The 14,517-nt window shown below is 55.8% G+C and overlaps 1 protein-coding gene across 4 annotated transcripts; it reads left to right on the top strand.

Moving 5' to 3' along the window:
- Positions 1 to 1,208: 1,208 nt before the first annotated feature.
- Positions 1,209 to 12,700, top strand: SLC37A2 (solute carrier family 37 member 2). 4 transcript variants are annotated; one of them, XM_063178399.1, is made up of 20 exons: positions 1,209 to 1,292; positions 3,519 to 3,600; positions 3,711 to 3,798; positions 4,158 to 4,236; positions 4,430 to 4,565; positions 5,713 to 5,789; positions 5,883 to 6,049; positions 6,430 to 6,467; positions 6,698 to 6,877; positions 7,004 to 7,094; positions 7,172 to 7,234; positions 7,716 to 7,801; positions 8,599 to 8,647; positions 8,935 to 9,008; positions 9,520 to 9,598; positions 9,675 to 9,772; positions 11,103 to 11,167; positions 11,433 to 11,481; positions 12,026 to 12,058; positions 12,467 to 12,700. In XM_063178399.1, exons 1-18 carry the CDS (start codon positions 1,234 to 1,236, stop codon positions 11,473 to 11,475), a joined length of 1,554 nt encoding a protein of 517 aa, XP_063034469.1. In that variant the 5' UTR covers positions 1,209 to 1,233; the 3' UTR covers positions 11,476 to 11,481; positions 12,026 to 12,058; positions 12,467 to 12,700. The 4 variants fall into 4 exon arrangements, with proteins under 4 accessions (XP_063034469.1, XP_063034472.1, XP_063034470.1 ...); XM_063178402.1 differs by lacking the exon at positions 11,433 to 11,481; XM_063178400.1 differs by lacking the exon at positions 12,026 to 12,058.
- Positions 12,701 to 14,517: the final 1,817 nt, after the last annotated feature.

The raw sequence follows: 14,517 nt of genomic DNA, 5'->3' as shown, positions 1-14,517 counted from the left end.
GGATCTCTCTTCCAGAAACACCCACACAGCTTTGTACCTGACCCATGCTCCCATAGGCACTACTTTGCTCCTGAAAGGAAGGAGCATTTTTCTAATAAAAAAAAATTTCAGGCCTTTGCAGGAGTGACTGGAGCAAGATGGGTTTTCCCAGAACAGCACGTGCTGAGGTAACGTGGTGCTGGGCAGAGGTTACTCCATACCCTGTCATTAATATTTACTCCTTGCTGGCCGCCCTCTCCAATATTAACCACGGCAGGAAGGATGGGTGGCCGAGCGTGCCGGATCATTTCTTGTCTCTGTTCCCATCCCATTGGGCACAAAGCAAACCCACCTCCGGCCCAGAGGTGGCACAGAGCCAGGGAGTGCTCCTCAGTTCCTCCTGGAGAATCATTCACTGAGGGATCTGTCGTGGCTAATGCTGTTTATTAACAGCTGCTTGCGTCAGCACTGCAGCCCTCATTCAGGGTGTTGGAGTGGGTTTTGAGAGGGCAGGATCTGCCCCGTGAGGGGGCAAGGAAGCAAAGGGCTTCTTGTAGCTGATTTCAAATCTAGGGCAGCTAAGGACACGCAGCTCCTTGGAACTGCTGAGATGAGACCTTGGAACTGCAGGGCCCGAGCAGTTCCCCAAGGAGCTTGTTCAGGCCCTGGGGACCCCTGTTCCTACCTCTCTGGAGTGATCCCCAAGGGGGCTGTGGGTGATTCAGGGCTCAGTTAAAGGAATAAATACAGCTGTTGCTGCTCCTCATCCTCAGTCTGCCCCTAGTAAGATAAATGGGACACTTTGAGAGGGGATGGGAGGAGAGGAGGACTCCCGACATTCCTGACAATAACCCCGAACCATGTCTGGGGTAGCTCAGTCACCCTCAGGGCAGTGAGGCCTGTTCGGGGCTGCTGAAATGGAAGTGGAAAAGTTAAATCCAGTTTTTTTCTGTTGGAAATAGAGCATCTGGGGCAGCTCACAGAGCCCCGGGCCATACCAAAAGGGCTGCTCGGTCCCGTCGGAGCTGTGCCGCCTCCCACGGCCCAGCGCGGCCGTTCCCTCGATCCAGCCGCCTTTGAGGGCGATGTTTGTTTCAGAGGCAGCGAGGACGGCCCGGTTCACCCCTCGCGGCCGAGGGACCGGGGCCGTGCCCGGGCAGGGCCGGGGCGGGACCGGGGCCGGCGGGGCGGGAGCGGCGGCCCCGGGGGCGGTGAAAAGGAGCCGGGGGTGCCCGAGCGCCGTCGCCGCCCGCCATGAGGGCAGCGCTCGCCCCCGGGATCCGCCTGCTCCGCGCCGTGCCCCGGGACAGCCGGTGAGCGGGGACGGGGGACCGGGGCTGGCTCGGGATAGAGGGACCTGCACCGGGACTGGCTCGGGATAGAGGGATCGGCACTGGGACTGGCTCGGGATATAGCGACCGGCTCGGGATATCGGGACCGGCACAGGGAGTGAGACTGGCTCTGGATATAGGGACCGGCACCGGGAGCGGGGCTGGCTCGGGATATAGGGACTGGCACGGGGACTGTCTGGATACCGGGACCGGGACTGGCTCTGGATATAGGGACTGGCCCTGGGTGTAGGGACCGGGAGCGGGACTGGCGCTGGATATAGGGACCAGGATCGGGACTGGTCCTGGCCATAGGGACTGGCACCGGGGTCGGGACTGTCACTGGGATCGAGATAAACCGGGATAGGGACTGACATTAGACAGGGAGGGTGTCAGCACTGGGATAGGGACGGTCTCTGGAGCGAGGCTCGCTCTTCCGTGGACCAGCACTGGAATAGAGACTGGCCCTGGACATTGGAGCCGACACCAGCATGGGGACCAGAACGGGTGCTGGGATAGCCCCGGGTTAGGGACAAGAGGGTGGCATTCCACCCGGCACTGGCAACCGCTGGAGTGGAACCGGGATGGAGGCTGGCCCTGGGCACAGGGACTGGCACTGGGATGGAGGCTGGCCCTGGGTGCAGGGACTGGCACTGGGATGGAGGCTGGCCCTGGGTGCAGGGACTGGCACTGGGATGAGGCTGGCCCTGGGTGCAGGGACTGGCACTGGGATGAGGCTGGCCCTGGGTGCAGGGACTGGCACTGGGATGGAGGCTGGCCCTGGGTGCAGGGACTGGCACTGGGATGAGGCTGGCCCGGACCAACAGACCGGCACCAGCGTGGAGCCAGCCCTGGGACCAGCACTGGACTGGAGACCAGTTGTGTGGGGACTGACACGGGACAGGGGTGAGACCTGGGCTGGGGACAGGGATAAGAGGTCAGTCCCCAGGGCCCAGCATCATCCCCAGGCGCTGGACCCAGCTGGGATCAGCCCACAGCAACTGCAGCCCAGGGATGAGACCTGGGGAGGGGGAACCTCGAGGTGGGCAACAGGACCTGGCAGCCTCCAGATGTCTCAGGCCCTGACACTCAAAATTCAGTGGGATGTGGCCAAAACAGAGATCTTGCCTGCTGCCTTCTCTTCTGACGGGGTGATGGGACTGCTGCCCGTTTAATTTCAAGTAATAGTTGCATTTTTTGGAAGCCCATTGCCAGACACCCTCCCTGCTTTTCCGTCTGCTGGAATTTTCCCTGCCAGAACACGAAGGGTAAAAAGAAAAATCCCGACATCCAAGTGCCTGGCCCAGGGGGGCGCTGCGTGTGAACTTTATCTTCCCCTTCCCTACCACGACCTCTCTGCTTCTCTTGGATCAGCCCTAGCAGTGATTTTGGGCGGTTTATTCACTTTCTGGGGTGGGCAGCAGCAGTTTCTCAGCCACAGTGCCGCTTTGGAGCCGGCACACAGCACGGGGAGTTGCCCTGGATTTTAGGACACCCGTCACTGCTGCAGCTCCAGGGAGAAGTGAAACTGCAGAGAGGAGCAGGATGGGCCAAAACCACCAAAGGAAAGGTTGTTTTCTTTCTAAACTTAGGGCAGTCCCGTGACATGTCTGTGTGCTGCAGCTGCCCCTGACTGCTTGCATCCTCTGTGCTGCTATAAAACCCTTCCTGAAGGCAGGAGAGCTCCTTCAGACATACTCATCTTGCTCCAGAGAGTGCTGGATCCTACTTGGGATTCTCCAGGCTTTATCTGTTAGCTTTGATGGGTGCAGCATCCCCGTTTCCTGAGCTCAGATTCCCCCTTTCCCTGCATTTTATCCGAGCAAAGGAGATGAAATTGCTTTTTGGTGGAGGAAGGGGAGCTGGTATTGCCTCCTGATTTTTTTTCCAGCTTATCTTTGATTAACCCTGGGAGTGATGATGAATCAGCACAGTTTCCACTCGTGACACCAGGAAGGCACTTGCTCACCCTTCGTTTCGGTGGGATGTAACTGCTTGAGGAGGTGGAAAAACTGCTTGATGTTCCCCACAAAACTCAGCTGATCTTTTTAAGCCACATCCTGGGCTTTTTTTGGGGGGTTCTGCTCACTTCCTGACCAGCTCAGCTGTGCTGGTTCAGGTCACCAATCCAGTAGAAGAGTCCCATTGCGTGCTGAGGCCACCCATCCCTGTCCCACAGACGCTGAGCTCTCTGCTTCCTTCCTCCCCCAGCTATCGGGGCCTGACTCTGGTGCTGACCTTCCTCTCCTACGCCAGCTACCACCTCTCCCGAAAACCCATCAGCATCGTCAAGGTGAGCCCAGCCTCGCCCCTGCTGTGGGACAGGGAGCCTGGAGAGGGCACATGGGCAACGGGGTGCTGACAGCACTTTGGTTTCACCCCTCTCTCTCCCTCTCCCTGCAGAGCCAGCTGCACCTCAACTGCTCGGCCTTGGGCCCGAACCCCCTCAATGACTCCAACAGCACCACATGGTGCGACTGGGCCCCCTTTGGTAAGGCTGAGTCCCCCCAGGCACCCCAAACCCCACGCTTGTGGCAGCTGGGTTGGGCTGCCCCCATTCCCTAACAGCAGGTCGTGGCCAGGGTTTGGCAGGGCGCCAGCTGCTCATTAGACAGCCGGAGGTAATTAAGTGATGAAGATCTGTCCCATGCCCCTGGGCCAAAGGGCAGCAGCAGGTGGTGAAATCCAGGACAGGACCAGGTCCCAGTGCTGATGGCACCTGGCCATGTCCCCAGAAGCTCCCATGGCGACCAGCCTTTTGGGAATGGGGGACAAGACCAAGCCAGCAGCCACGGGGAGGGGACATAAGATGGAGGCCAGGCTGAGGTGGCCCTAATATTTGTTTTCCAGATGGGGACAACTACAACGAACTTTTTGGGGCACTGGATAATGCCTTCCTGGTGGCCTACGCCATCGGGATGTTTATCAGGTACCCAGGGCCTTTCCCCCACTCACCACTTTGCACCAGTCTGTGGAACTGGTTTGTTTCCATGGGGATGGGGTTGTGCTAACAGGGAAGCAGCCAGGGATCCTCTCAGGATTCGGGAGCTGGCTCAGTGTGATGATGCCCATTGTTGGCACCACCTGTGACAGCTTTTGTTGTGCTCTCCCTCTCTCTGCAGTGGCATTTTTGGGGAGCGCCTCCCCCTGCGCTATTACCTGTCGGGGGGGATGGTGGTGAGCGGGCTCTTCACCGCGCTCTTCGGCCTCGGCTACTTCTGGGACATCCACGTGCTCTGGTACTTCATCATCGTGCAGGTGGGTTGTGCTGGATGGTGCCTCTCGGGTTTTGGTTGTTATTGCTGCCCCGAGATGTGCAGGGTGTCTCTGCTTCGGCCCGCGCGTCTGAAGAACGAGTCAGAGCTCTTCAATTTTCGGTCTTGAGGTTGTTTATTAATTCTTATCTATAAAATTTTCTTTCTGCCCAGCCGAGATCTGCTCAGCAGGGCAGCCACAGGCACTCTGTGTTGTCCTTTTATACTACAAACTACGTATAACATATTTACATTTAATTCCCGATACCCATCACCTATGTTAGACAGTGAGCTTCTATTCTAAACATAACGTATTTACAATTACTTTATAATACCTATCACCTATGTTAGACAGTGAGCTTCTATTCTAAATATAACATATTTACACTTATTTACACATATTTACACTTCCCAATGCCCATCACCTGTGTTAGACAGTGCACTTCTACTCTAAACCAATCCCAAAGTGCCACCATCAGAGCAGAAAATGGAGACCAAGAAGAAGAAGAAGAAAGGCTGGACACGCCCAAGTTCCTCCATCTTGTCCCCATAACCCCCATACCAAAAGTGCTATAATCTACATTTTCACCCTGTGATAACTTTATTATTATACTATTTAAACTTCTGTGGCTTTCAGGTCCTCATACAAAGCTGGTAACTTGCTCCAGAGGTCATAATCAAATCCCCAGGTGTTCTGGGCTGTGTGCCAGGGTCTCTGAGCCCCCTGGCAGGGTCCTGGCAACTCTGGACACCCAGAGGGATGCACTGAGTTCTGACATATGCCCAGGCTTTACCTCTGTGGCCTCATCCCAGATTTTTCAGTGGCCTCCAGGGCCTGGGGTGGCCCAGTTTCTGAGCGGGGCAGCCCTGAGCATTTCCTCTCCCCCCAAACTTGGCTGTGCGCGGTGTGGGCGTCGAAACCTCCGGGCGTGCCCGGCTCCGATCGGCGCGGGCAGCTGGTTTGGCAACAGCAGCCACTCCCAGTTCAGCCATGGCAGCGATGCAAACGGCCCCAGCAGGGAAAAAACCAAACAAACCAAGTGTTTTCTTAGCAGCTTTGGATAGGGGTGGCTGTTTTTGCCCAGAGCAGCGCAGGGCTCCGTGGCTGTGCTCAGTGCTTGCTGGGTGATGCTCCCATCTCTTTCTTGCAGGTCTGCAATGGGCTGGTGCAGACCACAGGCTGGCCTGCTGTCGTGGCATGCGTTGGAAACTGGTTTGGCAAAGGAAAGTGAGTTTTCTCCTCTGTGTCCCATGCCAGTCCTGGTCCCCGTTGGCCCTGGCAGCCCCCCCAGTGCCACTGACCCGGCTGTGTCCCCACCAGGAGAGGTTTGATCATGGGCATCTGGAACTCGCACACCTCCGTTGGCAACATCCTGGGGTCTCTCATCGCCGGTGCCTGGGTCTCCTCTGCCTGGGGCCTGTCCTTCATTGTGCCTGGCATCATCATCGCCGTCATGGGCGTCATCTGCTTCTTCTTCCTCGTGGAGTGTGAGTGTTGTCAGCCGGGGCACAGCACACAACCAATATAATATATACAATTTTTCACCTAGCCCATCTCTAAGCATTTTTGGCAATCTCAAATACTTATTTCCAACCTGTGGCTGGCAGGGATGTGGATCTGACCACCATGGGGATGCTCAGCATCTTTGGGGCTATCCAGGCAGGCTCATCCCCCATACCAGTCACTCCTCTGGGCCTGTCTTTCTAGGAAATATCAGGGAAGTCTTTTGGGTTTTTACTGGGGAAGAGAGTACCCAGAGATGCAGCCCAGACCTGGGGGTTCCCAGGCCCTGTGAGATGCTGGAGGGACAGCAGGAGGAGTGGGGTTGCTCCAGGCTCTCCTCACAGGGTGTTCTTTCTCCCTGCAGATCCTGAGGATGTTGACTGCAATCCACCTCAGCATCACGTGAGTGGCTCCGATTCCCAGGGGGCCTGTCCTGGGCTGGGTGACACAGCTGGGCCAGCAGGTTGGAACAGCAGGAATTGGAGCAACGTTCAGTTGTCACAGTTGTCACAGGGGATGGCTGTTGCTCTTCCACTGGGAGCATCCTCTGGGTCATGCCCCAGCAGCAGAGCCAATGTTTCAGCCTCCTCCAGCCATGACAGCCACATCTGCTGCTTTTGGCTTGATTTTAGACGGCTGCTGATGAGGATCCTGGAGGAGTGACCACCAGTGAGAAGGATCCTGAAGCAGTGATCTCCAACGAGGGCCCACTCAGCCTCTCAGGCCAGAGCAGTGTGGATCACTCCAAGGCCCCCAAGGAACCAGCTGAGGAGCCCGAAGCCATCAGCTTCCTTGGGGCACTCCGGATACCTGTGAGTGCTGGGGTGGAGGAAAGAGCAAAGCCAAAGCAGCTCAGAGCATCCACAGGGCAGAAAATGGGAAAACCCCACCATCCAGAGGAGGTTGGGCTCCTCTGATGTCCCTTCCTCTCCTCCCAGGGCGTGGTGGAGTTCTCCCTGTGCCTGCTCTTTGCCAAGCTGGTGAGCTACACCTTCCTGTACTGGCTGCCCCTCTACATTGTCAACGTTGGTGAGTTTTGGGGACAGTGAGGTGGGAGTGAGCCTTGCAAGGGGAGCATCTCCTCACCCCTCTCCTCTCTCCCACAGCTCATTTTGGTGCCAAGGAAGCCGGGGACCTGTCGACCCTCTTTGATGTCGGGGGTATTTTAGGTTCGTCAATATAATGGGATGGAAGGGGTGGATCTGGGTTGATTTAGGGACAATCCTGGCCTTGACCAGCCTTGGCTGGTCCCCACCACAGGCAACACCATCTCTTTCCCCCTGGAGGTTTATTCAGTGGTTCACAGCACTCAGCAGGCAGCAAATGCCCCTCCATTTTATTTTGGCATCCATTGGTTTTGCCGACCATCACAGCCTCTTCCCATCATTGCCATCACAGCCTCCTCCCTCAGGTCTCTCTTGCTCAGGCACTCCTTTTCCTACAGTTTGCAAGCATGGAAGAGACCAGAGTGGCATGGAAATGCAGGGAGGAATGGAAGGGATAAATCAAAGCTCTTCACTCTGATATTATTATGTTTAACCTTGGTCAGAAGATGGGGGATGAAAGAGCATCACGTTGATTTTGGGCTGAGTCAGGGCAAACCTCTGCCTTTGGGGTGGTGTGGGTGACACCTGTGACTCTCCCTTGCAGGGGGGATCTTCGCTGGCCTCATCTCTGACTACACGGGCGGCAGAGCCACCACGTGCTGCGTGATGCTGGTGGTGGCTGCCCCCATGGTGAGCTGTCACACGGGCCCCAGGCCCGTCACGAGGCTTTCCCCTGCTCCGGCTCCTTTGAGTCACAGCCGCCTTCCTCCTGCCAGGCTCTGGGACGAGCGGGTCACGCGCCCGGCTGGGATAGAGCTGGGATTGATTCACGTGCCCAGATGTTCCTGGGGAGGATGTGCTGCTGTAGGGGCTGGGGAGGGATTGCAGAGACCTTGGCAACTAAAAATACCCTGTAGGTTTTTCCATCCTGCCATAACTCTGCTCAAAGCCTCGGGGGTCCCACCGAGCCCGTCCAGCTTTTGTCTCTTTGATTTTCATCCCAAAAGCCCCCGTGCCAACGGCCTCACACTCCACTGGAAGTTGGCCTGGACATCCTTCCAGGCACCTGCACAGAGCTCATCTGGCTTTGCTTCCACAGCATGGCTAATTAGCTGTAATCCAGCCCTGGCTGGCTCTGGGGTGGGAGCCCCTCCTGCTGCACGTGCTGGGAAGCAGAGGGGCTGCAACACATCCATGGCCCCAAGAGCACCACTGGGGCAAATTTTGTCTGGCTGCAGCTGTGGGATGTGGCAGAGCCTCCCTGGCCATAAATCATGGCAGCACCTCTGTTTGCCAGCTGCCAGGTATTTCATCATGCCGGTGGGATGCAGAGGTCAGGGTGCACTCAGCCCACCATCCCTGCTTGGCACGAGCAGTAATTCAGGTCCCACATTCTCCATCCCATTCCCAGGGTGCTGCTGCAAGGAAAATTCTTGATAAAACAGCTGGAGTAGCCATAACTGGTTCACCTTGTGTCTCTTTTCCAGTTGTTCCTGTATAACCATGTGGGTCAGAATGGCATTGGCGTATCAGTAGGTAAGGAGCTCCGTGGTGCAGCTTGGTGCTGTCTCTGAGGTGGTGATGGAGGGCACTGAGGATTCAGCTGCCTTTATTCCTCCTGTTGAGCCAGGCTCCAGGCTGAATCTGGGAGAGGGTGGTGTTGGATGGGAGTTCACTGCCTGCTGGGTGGGATCCTCATGGAAAATGGAGATGCACAGGAGATGGATGGACAGCAATGTCCACACATGGGATGGGGATGGGGGATCCAATGTCCTGCTGCTCCCTGCCCCTGAAGATTTGATCTCTTCCTGGGTACCCTGCAGCGATGCTGATCATCTGTGGAGCTCTGGTCAACGGGCCCTACGCGCTCATCACGACAGCGGTGTCGGCAGATTTGGTAAGAGGTGCCCGTGCACACCCAGAGGCTGTTCCCCCTTTCCCAGAGGGATTTTTGCACTTCACCTTTGTTTTCCAATGCCTCCAAAGCCCATTGGAGAAGGGCAGAGCTGTCACTGGTGCTGCACTCTGCACCCTCCCTTAAACACAGGGCATTTTCCTGTTGCTTTTTCACCTTGGCCACATGACTGTGTTTCAGCTTTGCTGCATCTCCCTCTGAGCACAAGCAGAGTGGAAATATTTGGTGGCAGATCCCCTGAAGATTTCTGCCTGCTGTTGGGGATCCATGGTTTGCCTGCAGGCAGCATTTGAGTTTGGTATTTCAATCCATGGCTGGGTCTGACACGTGGAAATTGCTGCCTGGGACATCAGCCTCACTGGGAAATGCCAGCCATGCACCCCAAAGCCTCACTGGGGAATGCCAGCCAGCACCCCAAAGCCTCGCTGGGGAATGCCAGCCAGCACCCCAAAGCTGCTTTTGCTCCTCATGTTTTATCCCTCCATCCTTACAGGGCACCCATGAATCCCTCAAAGGAAATGCCAAAGCCCTCTCGACCGTCACGGCCATCATCGACGGCACGGGATCTGTCGGTGTGTCCTGGGGGGTCTGGGGGTCCTGTCCCCTCTCAGCTGGGGACAGGGCTCACCTGGCTCCTGTGCCCCACAGGTGCTGCCCTGGGGCCGCTGCTGGCAGGGCTGATCTCTCCCACAGGCTGGAATAACGTGTTTTACATGCTGATAGCAGCTGATGTCCTGGCGTGTCTGGTAGGTGTCTCCTTGCAGGACTCCTTTCTCTGCCCTGGGTGTCACAGCTCCCTTTTAGCTGCCTGCTCCCTTGTGGAGAGCACAGATGGTTCTCAGCAGGCATCCAGGTCAAACTGCAAAGGCCTGTATTGGCTCTTGGTTTCCCCAGCTTTTACAGACATGGGGTAACAGAAATGTTTTAAAAGATTTTATTCTATTATCAGTCTCAATAAATAGTGAGACACAAAAAACTCAACACCATTCCATCACAAACTAACCTTTTTCCTAGTAACAATACCTTATAAATTTTTTCAACCTATAAAATTTTACTACGCCAAACTACTATTACTTTTAACACTAATCATCTATACTTTTTCCTCACATAGTCCTACATACATTTTTCACAGTTCTAATTCTCTAAAATATTTAATCCTTCTACAAAACCATATTTTGAAACTTATTAAAACCTATTTCTAGTTCAATCTCTCTCTCAACAATGTCATCTCTTTTCCATAACCTTCCTAAGCCAACACACCTTATCTCAGTATTTACATACAAATATACAAGACTGTGTCAACTTTCTATCAAGCTTTGAGAATTCTTCACAAATCTTTTCCCCACAGACTTCAAACCTCTGCTCTCACTTGGCTTTTCCCAACAACCTCCCCCTTGCACAGGTTTAGTTCATATGACCTTTGCTGGGAAGAGCTGTAGGGTTGGTGATGGGAATATTCCTGCCAAGGCTGGAGGCTGCAGTGCCCCCATCCAGCTGTGGAATTGATCTCCCAGTGATGGGAATATTCCTGCCAAGGCTAGAGGCTGCAGTGCCCCCATCCAGCTTCAGGATTGATCTGGTGATGGTGGGAATACCCCTGCAAGGCTGGAGGATGCAGTGCCCCCATCCAGCTGTGGAATTGATCTCCCAGTGATGGGAATACTCCTGCCAAAGCTGGAGGCTGCAGTGCCCCCATCCAGCTTCAGGATTGATCTGCTGGTGTTGGGAATACTCCTGCCAAGATTGGAGGCTGCAGTGCCCCCATCCAGCTGTGGGATTGATCTGCTGGGGTGGGAATACTCCTGCCAAGGCTGGAAGCTGCAGTGCCCCCATCCAGCTGCAGAATTGATCTTCTGGTGGTGGGAATACTCCTGCCAAGGCTGGAGGCTGCAGTGCCCACAGCCAGCTGTAGGATTCATCTCCCAGTGATGGGAACACTCCAGCCAAGGCTGGAGGCTGCAGTGCCCACAGCCAGCTGTAGGATTCATCTCCCAGTGATGGGAATACTCCAGCCAAGGCTGGAGGCTGCAGTGCCCCAGCCTTGCAGCCATCCTCCCCCCTCCCTTCCTCTTGCAGCTCCTGGCTCGCGTGGTGGTGAAGGAGGCCCGTGGCTGGTGTGGCCCCATGGCGAGGCAGAGAGGGTACGTAGCTGCCCCCCCGGCGTGGCCCCTGGTGCCAGGGTGCCCGGGCAAGGTTTCAGTGCTGCTGCAGAAGGATGTTTGTTACCCCTTGCTGTCGCTGCTGCATCTCCGCGCGGGCATCGCGAGGCCGCCGGCCCCGTGTCCCGCTCACGGGGCCACTGAGACATTTCCACCTCCAGCCAAGGCAGCACCCGGGGGATTTTAGCCACCTGCACCTCCAAAAAACACTTGGGGTTTTGAACACGGTGTCCTTGTGTCTTTGTAGCTCTAGTGTGCAGCTAACAGAGTCAGTGATGGATGGGAAGTAGCTCGGTGTAAGTATCTTCACTTGAGCCTGAGGATTAAATGCAAACACAAGCCTGATCCATTCTGATTCTGAGTTTCACTTTGCAGGCTCAGCCTAGAAATAGCCGCTGCTCCAATCATTTAGGGCCGAGATCAAGATTTGGGAATCAAAAGATCAAATTGCCATGGCCAATTGTGGGGGAGTGGGAGGAAGGGGGGAGAGGGAGACGTGTTTGGGCAGTGCATCCTTGTCTCTGGCTGATTTAGCAGATACTGACCCAGATGCCCAATCGATTGGCATTGATTAATGCACTTCAAACAACTGAATTTGCAGGCTTTGCCCACCTGTGCAACTGAGCTTGATTACACACAGCCAGGGCTGGCTAATCAGATCTGTGGGCCAATCACCGCAGCGAGTGTATAAATAATCCCCAAATCAGCACTGCCCTGGCTCTGATTGCCACCACCATCCCCGTGTGACACCTAAAGGAGGGGCCACAGCCTGGCCTGGCCGTGGGGCTGCCACACCCCGACCCCTGCGAACGTTCCGTCCCTTATGTCTTGTGTTTGCAGGTGACACACCAACAGTCTGGGCCTCGTGCTGCGGTAAGTGCAGCCCAGATCTGCTGGTGGAGGGCTGCCAGCTCTGCTCTCTCCTGCCGGGGCTGGTTAGGGTGACAGCTGCCCTAGGGGTGACAGAATTCGTGTCTGCACCAAACCCTGCCTGGTTTCTGCTGGGGGAAGCAGCTGGCTGAGGTTGTGGCAATACTGCAGTGTCCTGAGGGCTTTGGGGAGCGTCTCTTGCAGAGAAGAGGCACAAACTCTGTAGGATTTTTGGGGACATTTCAGCTTTGGCCGGAGACACAACAGTGGCTGGATCTCCTGCTGGTGCCTGCTTCTCCTCCTGGTGCTGCGGACGGGGCTGAGCTGTTTTCCCTTTCCATCTCGGCGGTGCCCACATCCATCCCAGCGCCTGTGCCCGCCCTGAGCTTTAAGGAGGTTTCTCTCCCGCAGGTTTAAGGAGTTCTGACGCGTCCCTGCGAGCCCGGAGCGAGGACAGAGCTGGGGCACCGGGGGGAGCCGGGCACGGCCCGGCCCGGCCTGGGCACGGCCCCGCGGGCACTGCCAGCACGGGTGTGATCCCAGCGGAGGAAGGGGCGAGGAGTGGCCAAAGGGCCCTGGCCAAACGCTTTTCTGGGTCAATTCTGCACCATCGGCCGTTTTATGAATAAAAACGTGTAAAATCTGCGTGGCCGCTCCGTGCCGTGTCCTGAGAGGCTCGGCCAAGGCTGTGAATACCCGGGGGCAGTGATCACACCCCTGTCCTTGCTTTTCTCTTGTTTGTGAGCCTGGCCCATCCAGGCCGTGCTTGCTATTCCAATGCCCTGCTTGGTATTCCAGGGTCTGGATCAGGAGGATGGTGCCAAATCGCTTCAGGCACTGCCTCACCAACAAGGCACTGCTTATTCTACACAGGCAACATCCCCGGGCTGGGCCCAAATTAAGCCAGGCTTACTCCTTGACACATCCCACTGCAAAAAGAGACTAAACCAGATGGTTTTTCTGGTTATTAATATTCCAAAATCATACAGTTTAGCTCCAAAAGAAGAACCCACATGCATCAGCCCCACTCCACGCTGAGCTGTTCACGCACCGGCTGCTCTGGGTCCGGGGCTGCTGCTCACCCTCGTCAGGCACTCCCTGGTGAGGAGAGGCCCCAGGAGGTTGTGGCGGTGCCCCTGGCTGCCAGCCCTGCCTGCCGGCTCCCCGGGCAGTGATGGGGATGTGTTTGTATCCCCTGGGATGTTTGCAGTCCCCTGGGATGTGTTTGCAGTGCCCTGGGATGTCGCTGCATCCCCTGGGATGTGATTGCCATCCCTTGGGTTATATTTGCAATGCCCTGGGATGTGATTGCATCCCCTGGGATGTTTGCAGTTCCCATCGGATCTGACTGCATCCCCTGGGATGTGCTTGTATCCCCTAGAATGTGTTTGGTGTCCCCTGGGATGTGACTGCATCCCCTGGGATGTTTGCAGTGCCCTGGGATGTGACTGCATCCCCTGGGATGTGATTTTCATCCCTTGGGATATATTTTCAGTGCCCTGGCATGTGCTTGCATCCCCTGGGATGTGATTGTATCCCCTTGGATGTGTTTGCGCTCCTTGGGATGTGTTTCCAACCCCTGGGATGTGATTGTATCCCCTGGGATGTGTTTGTATCCCTTGGGATGTGTTTCCAACCCCTGGGATGTGATTGTATCCCCTTGGATGTGTTTTGCGCTCCTTGGGATGTGTTTGCAGTCCCTGGGATGTGATTGCATCCCCTGGGATGTTCTTGCATCCCCTTGGATCTTTGCAGTGCCCTGGGTTATGTTTGCAGTGCCCTGGGTTGTGATTCCATCCCCTGGGATGTGATTGTATCCCCTGGGATGTGTTTGCTGTCCCATGGGATTGCATCCCCTTGGATCTTTGCAGTGCCCTGGGTTGTGTTTGCAGTCCCTAGGGTGTGATTCCATCCCCTGGGGTGTGATTCCATCCTCTGGGGTGTGATTGCAGTCCCTAGGGTGTGATTCCATCCCTGGGGTGTGATTGCAGTCCCTAGGGTGTGATTCCATCCCTGGGGTGTGATTCCATCCCTGGGGTGTGATTCTATCCTCTCACCACCCAGGGATGGTGCCTGGCTCCGGGGCTGGGGGCTCTGTGTGTGCCTGGGATGAATTGCAGCTCTAATTGACTTCACCTCCTTGGATCTTGACCAGAGGAGAAAACATCTGGGCCTGATGTGATTTTATTGAGTGCTGATTTCATCAGCAAAGGGGGAAAAAAGGGTGGGGACAAAAAAAAGGAGGAAACTTGCAGCCAGTTGGAGCAGCTCCCTGTAAACCTGTGGGGGTGATGGAGTGGCACAGGCAGCCTGGAGAGTGGCACCTGCAGGTTTGAGGTGACCAAACGATGGCCTTCAATCCCCTCCTCTCTGGCTGGTGATGCTCAGTGAGCCTTGGAGAAAAAAAAAAAAAAAAAAAAAGCAGGAAAAGTGATGGAGCAGGCAGAGAAAAACAAAATCCC

The sequence above is a fragment of the Melospiza melodia genome, chromosome 29, assembly GCF_035770615.1.
Source record: "Melospiza melodia melodia isolate bMelMel2 chromosome 29, bMelMel2.pri, whole genome shotgun sequence".
NCBI classification, from domain to species: domain Eukaryota; kingdom Metazoa; phylum Chordata; class Aves; order Passeriformes; family Passerellidae; genus Melospiza; species Melospiza melodia.
This window is presented reverse-complemented; position numbering and strand designations above follow the sequence as displayed.

Excerpts from the sequence above, each read along its gene's own strand:
- SLC37A2 (XM_063178400.1), top strand. The coding sequence starts at position 1,234 with ATGAGGGCAGCGCTCGCCCCCGGGATCCGCCTGCTCCGCGCCGTGCCC. Across the intron at positions 3,601-3,710 it reads AACCCATCAGCATCGTCAAG|AGCCAGCTGCACCTCAACTG; the intron begins GTGAGCCCAGCC and ends CTCTCCCTGCAG. Across the intron at positions 5,790-5,882 it reads AACTGGTTTGGCAAAGGAAA|GAGAGGTTTGATCATGGGCA; the intron begins GTGAGTTTTCTC and ends TGTCCCCACCAG.